Below are 5,668 nucleotides of genomic sequence, written 5' to 3' on the forward strand. Positions count from 1 at the left end.
TAATAAGTAGATGATGGGTTGCTAGAGTGACAGAAGCTTAAACCCTAGCTTATGCGTTGCTTCGTAAGGGGCTGATTTGGATCCATATGTTTCATGCTATGGTTAGGTTTACCTTAATACTTTTGTTGTAGTTGCGGTTGCTTGCAATAGAGGTTAATCATAAGTGGGATGCTTGTTCAAGTAAGAAAAGCACCCAAGCACCGGTCCACCCACATATCAAATTATCAAAGTAGCGAACGCGAATCATATGAACGTGATGAAAACTAGCTTGACGATATTCCCATGTGTCCTCGGGAGCACTTTTCCTATTATAAGAGTTTGTTCCGGCTTGTCCTTTGCTACAAAAGGATTGGGCCACCTTGCTGCACTTTATTTACTTTTGTTACTTATTGCTCGTTACAATCTATCTTATCACAAAACTATCTGTTACCACTTATTTCAGTACTTGCAGAGAATACCTTGCTGAAAACCGCTTATCATTTCCTTCTGCTCCTCATTGGGTTCGACACTCTTACTTATCGAAAGGACTACGATAGATCCCCTATACTTGTGGGTCATCACGCGCCCAGGGGGGGTGGGCGCCCCCCCTGCCTTGTGCCTTCCTTGTTGCTTCCCTTACGTACACCCCAAGTCTTCTGGATTGCTTCCGTTCCAAAAATAAGTTCCATGAAGTTTCAGGTCAATTGGACTCCGTTTGATTTTCCTTTTCTGCGATACTCTAAAACAAGGAAAAAACAGAAACTGGCACTGGGCTCTAGGTTAATAGGTTAGTCCCAAAAATAATATAAAAGTGTATAATCAAGCCCATAAACATCCAAAACAGATAATATAATAGCGTGGAACAATCAAAAATTATAGATACGTTGGAGACGTATCGCGCTCCGCACTTGACCCTTGGCTTCGCCGTGAAGCCAAGTACGAGCGCGCCTTGGGCCCGGGGGCTATTATCGGCATCCTGGGAACGGGGGTACCCAGACTTGCCTGCCTGCAGCCCAGGGTGTGGCTCCTCTAGCGGCCTGGTACGACCCATCTTCATCAACAACCACTCAAGACCCTCGCGAGAGGCCAAGCTTCATGAGGCAGATGACACAAGACCTCCTCGGGGGCAGCTTCGCTAGGCTGGCTCGCGAGGAGCGGAGAGATCAAGGCGAGGGGCACCTCGTGAGGTTCGCATGATGTGAGCCATGACGACAAAGACCAGGAGGGCGCTAGCAGGCGCAGAGTACCAGTTGCCTCTTTGGTGCTAAAGAGGCAGGTGCAGGCGAGGAGTCCCGAGGCATCAGGCAAAGGTTTCCATGTCGGTGCAACGAGACCAAGGCCAGCAGGACGACAGGACGGAGGTCATCACGGAGCCCACGACGGCGTCACCACCAGAGCCTTTGGCAGGCAAAGACCACCTTTTGTCAGGATAACTTGTACTAGTTGTCCCCTTTCAAATTGGCCGTTGTGGGATCCCTTCCCAACTAATATTTGGGAAGAGGACCCGAGCCTCTATTAATAGGACTAGCCACCACCATAGGAGGGGGAGATCATCTGATCTTAGACCGGATCCATTCCACCAAGGCAACCACACAAGCTCATCGAGCTCAAGAACACCTCTCCTCAGGAGGGTGTTCTTCCCTTGTACTTGTTCATCCTTAGCCTACAAGGCAATCCACCACACCACACTGGAGTAGGGTATTACACCACAACGGTGGCCCGAACTAGTATAAACTCTTGTGTCCCTTGTTCCTCGGCTTCGGTGAGCTACGCTTTGAGATCGTTGCGAGAGTGTGAGCTAGGGGGAGAGAGATCTTCGTGCACACCCCATTGTTCGAACCTCAAGGGTTTGCTAGAACCCGTAATCCGACATGAGGAGACGGGCATCTACGGCGACGATGATGTCGGAGAGGAGGATGTCGGCACCTCGGTGAACCCGGAGGCCGCCGAGGAGGAGCCAACAGCTGCGCGACCCGGTGCTGGAGATGTCTGAGGCTGCCTTGTTAATCTTAGTAAAAATTTCTGTTAGGTAGCGGGTACACCCACCCACTGGGGGTGTTCGGGGGTAATGAACTCTGGCCTTGGGCCTGTCTTTTAAATTTGTGATGTATATATTCCGTGGATGCTTGCACTTTTGCCTTTCGTTTCTTGAGCCGTGTTCTTGCGACCTTCCCCTCTTGGGCCTCCGCCCCGCGAGTCTGACGGCCGAGGCTCCGGTTCACGATAAGGAGTTTGTCCTTTGAGACTGTGCGATACTTAGGCTTTTTGCAATGTTGAGCGCGAGCGAAACACCCACTGGGCCGGCTGGCGGCAATCCGATGGAGCCAGTTGGCGAGCAGCCGGTCGTGCGGCAACTTGAAGTGTCGGGGTCGGGTTGGGCAATTCGACGGCCCTGACTTAGTATTTGTGGCGCGTTGGTGCTATGACCCGTTGTGCTTGCCAACCGACAGCCGAAGCCGGTTCTATGGCGTAGGGAAAAGTGGAGGGCCGCAGTGACCTCAACACGTCATGAATTACTAAGGAAGGCGGCGGGTGGTGGCCAAGTCGGCCAGCCCCCGAGCCCCCGGGTCGAGCAAGTCAAACCAGCGGTGGGGTTGGCTTGAGAAGAAAATGATGCATAATGCAGGAGATACAAAAGCTTGGTCAAAAGGGGCAGCCCCCGAGCATCGTTCGAGGACCCCATAGTTTTCATATGATTACAAAAGGCAGTGATACAAACATGCACACAGCTAACTGTAAAACGAGCGGAGGAGTTCTACGTTCCACAGCCGGGTTGTCTCTTTGCCGGCGGTGTCTATCTTGCGCTTGTTTGACTTGCGGGCGCCGATGAGGTAGTAGGCATTGCGGTCACACAAGGCCTTGCTGATGATGAAGGGACCCTCCCATGGGGAGGACAACTTGTGTTAGCCGGCTTGCTGTTGGACGAGTCGGAGGACGAGGTCTCCCTCCCAGAATGCTAGGGGCTTGATCTTCTTGCTGTGGTAGTGCCTTAGGCCTAGCTGGTAGATGGCTGATCGGCTAAGCGCTAGGAGGCGTGCTTCTTCGAGTAGGTCAACATTGTCTTCACGGCTTCTTTGGCTTCGGCTTCAGTGTACATCACGACGTGCGGCGAGTCAAACTCGACGTCGGTCGGGATGACGGCTTCGGCTCCGTAGACGAGGAAGAACGGGGTGAACCCGGTCGACCGGTTTGGCGTGGTGCGGAGGCTCTAGAGGACGGTCGACAACTCGTTGAGCCAGCTGCCGGGTGAGCGGACGAGCAGCTCGACGAGTCATGGCTTGATGCCGGATAAGATGAGGCCGTTGGACCGCTCGACCTGGCCGTTGGACTGTGGGTGTGCCACGGATGCCAGGTTGAGGCGAAGCAGTATTATGCGAGCGCGCCCTTGGTGAAGTTGGTGCCATTGTCCGTGATGATGCTGTTCGGCATGTCATAGCGCACCGCGATATCTTTGAGGAATCGGACGGTTGTTCGCCCATCCAGCTTCTTGATCAGCCTTGCTTCGATCCATTTGGTGAAGTTGTCCACCGCCACCAGTAAATGCGTCATGCCGCCTCGAGCGGTCTTGAAGGGTCCCACCATGTCGAGTCCCAAGACCGTGTAAGGCCAAGTGATCGGGATGGTCCGGAGTGCCGAGGCCGGCTGGTGGCTGCGCTTGCTGAAGCGCTGGCATCCCTCACACTTGAGGATGAGCGACTCGGCATCTTAGAGGGCCATGGGCCAGTAAAAACCATGGCAGAAAGCCTTGGCCACCAAGGACCGCGAGGTAGCATGGTGCCCTCACTCGCCCTGGTGTATGTTGAGGAGGATCTCAATGCCCCGGTCCTGCTCGACGCAGCGCTGAAACACGCCGGTGGAGCTACGCTTGACGAGCTCGTTGTTGATGGTGATGTAGGCGGACGCCCGACGTTGTACTTGTCGGGCCTCGGTTTCATCCATGGGGAGAACCCCGTCCTCCAAAAACTCTGAAATGGGTAGGGCCCATGATGGAGCAGTTACCACGGTGAAGACGGCCACCAAGGTGGGTTCCGGGGCGGCAGTCCCCAGGCCGGGGTCAGCAGTCCCCAGGCCAGGGTCAGCAGCCCCCGGGTTAGGAACGGCGGCGGCTAGGTCGAGGATGACGGCGGCTGGGTCGGGCACGGCAGTCCCTGGGCCGGGTTCGGACCCTGGGCCAGGTCGGCAGTCCCCAGGCTGGGTTGAGGCGCGGCCGGGTCATCCGGAACGTAGATAGACTCGGAGTCCGGAAATGGCTTGACAGATGGCTTGTGCTGGTGCTCGAGGGAGACGCCGGACGGGATGGACTGTCGGGATGAGGCGATCTTGGCGAGTGTGTCGGCGGCCTCGTTTTCCGCGCGCGGGACATGGAGGAGCTCGCAGCCCACGAAGAAACCGGACATCTTCTGAACGAGGAAGCGGTAGCTTGCCATGTTGGGATCGCGGGCGTCCCACATGCCGGAGCACTACTGCACCACCAGATTCGAGTCGCCGTAGCATAGGATGTGCCGGATGCCAAGTTCCTTGGCAAGACGGAGGCCATGCACAAGGGCTTTGTACTCGGCGACGTTGTTGGAGGCGGCGAAGTGGATCTGGAGCGCGTACTGAAGCCGACCGCCCTTTGGAGAGGACAACACAATGCCGGCCCCTAGGCCGAGACGCATCTTGGAGCCATCGAAGTGCATGCGCGCCAGTGCGTTGAGTCCGGTGGCGGTGGCAGATACTGGGTGTAGGTCCAGTCGACGAGAAAGTCTAACAAGGCTTGGGACTTGATCGTCATGCAGGGCTCGTAGAGGATGGTGTGGCCGGCTAGCTCGAGCACCCACTTGGTGACCCGGCCGGAGGCGTCCCGGCACCCGATGATTTCGCGAAGGGGGGTCGTGCTGACCACGGTAACAACGTGCTCTGGGAAGTACTGCTTTAATTTCTTGGTGGTGAAGTACACGCCATAACACATCTTCTGGTAGTGCGGGTAGTTCTGCTTCGAGGCGGAGAGCACCTCGCTCAGGTAGTAGACCGGGCGCTGGACGGCTTGGATCTTGCCCATCTCTGGTCACTCGACCACCATTACCGTGCTGACCGACCGTGAGGTTGCAGCAATGTAGAGCGGCAACAGCTCCTTCTCGGCCGGCGCGGCCAGGACGGGTGTGGTGGAGAGCATGCACTTGAGATCCCCGAAAGCTTCGTTTGCCTGGTCGTTCCATTCAAATGGTGTCATCTTCTTCATCAGCTGATACAGGGGCAAGGCCCTCTTGCCAAGCCGGCTGAGAAACCGGCTGACTAAGGCCAAGCAGCCGGTGAACTGCTGGACATCGTGCAGCCGAGCCGGCTTGCGCATGCGCTCGATGGCCTTGATATTCTCCGGGTTTGCCTCAATGCCGCGCTGCGAGATGAGGAAGCCGGGTAGCTTTCCGGCTGGGACGTCGAAAACGCACTTCTTCGGGTTTAGCTTGACTTGGTATTTGCACAGGTTGGCGAATGTTTCCTTCTGGTCATCGAGGAGCGTAAGGCACTGCTTGGTGTTCACCATGATGTCGTCCACGTAGACATGGATGTTGCGGACGAGTTGTGGTAGCAAGCATTTCTGCATGCAGCACTGGAAAGTGGCGCCGGCATTCTTCAGGCCAAATGACATGGTGATGTAGCAATACGCCCCAAAGGGCGTGATGAAGGACATCTTCAGGGCGTCGGCTGG

At 55.8% G+C, this 5,668-nt stretch overlaps 2 protein-coding genes across 2 annotated transcripts; both read right to left on the reverse strand.

The window, feature by feature from the left end:
* Positions 1–3,759: 3,759 nt before the first annotated feature.
* On the reverse strand, positions 3,760–4,430 carry LOC147978634 (uncharacterized). Its single transcript, XM_087514831.1, has 2 exons — positions 4,145–4,430; positions 3,760–3,944 (listed from the first exon to the last, which is right to left on the reverse strand). The coding sequence occupies exons 1-2, from the start codon at positions 4,428–4,430 to the stop codon at positions 3,760–3,762; spliced, it is 471 nt and encodes a 156-aa protein (XP_087370957.1).
* Positions 4,431–4,439: 9 nt separating this feature from the next.
* Positions 4,440–5,020, reverse strand: LOC147978635 (uncharacterized). Its single transcript, XM_087514832.1, has 2 exons — positions 4,756–5,020; positions 4,440–4,696 (listed from the first exon to the last, which is right to left on the reverse strand). The coding sequence occupies exons 1-2, from the start codon at positions 5,018–5,020 to the stop codon at positions 4,440–4,442; spliced, it is 522 nt and encodes a 173-aa protein (XP_087370958.1).
* Positions 5,021–5,668: the final 648 nt, after the last annotated feature.

Source organism: Triticum urartu, chromosome 3A (assembly GCF_056163025.1).
Source record: "Triticum urartu cultivar PI428250 chromosome 3A, HENAU_Tu73, whole genome shotgun sequence".
Classification (NCBI taxonomy): domain Eukaryota; kingdom Viridiplantae; phylum Streptophyta; class Magnoliopsida; order Poales; family Poaceae; genus Triticum; species Triticum urartu.

What these genes read in the sequence shown, in the direction of transcription:
- LOC147978634 (XM_087514831.1), bottom strand. Translation starts at nt 4,430, where the DNA reads ATGTGGGACGCCCGCGATCCCAACATGGCAAGCTACCGCTTCCTCGTT. An exon ending in GACTGCCGACCTGGCCCAGG is followed by an intron (nt 3,945 to 4,144) that starts GTCCGAACCCGG and finishes TACCCATTTCAG; the next exon opens with AGTTTTTGGAGGACGGGGTT.
- LOC147978635 (XM_087514832.1), bottom strand. Translation starts at nt 5,020, where the DNA reads ATGGGCAAGATCCAAGCCGTCCAGCGCCCGGTCTACTACCTGAGCGAG. An exon ending in CACCATCCTCTACGAGCCCT is followed by an intron (nt 4,697 to 4,755) that starts GCATGACGATCA and finishes ACCTACACCCAG; the next exon opens with TATCTGCCACCGCCACCGGA.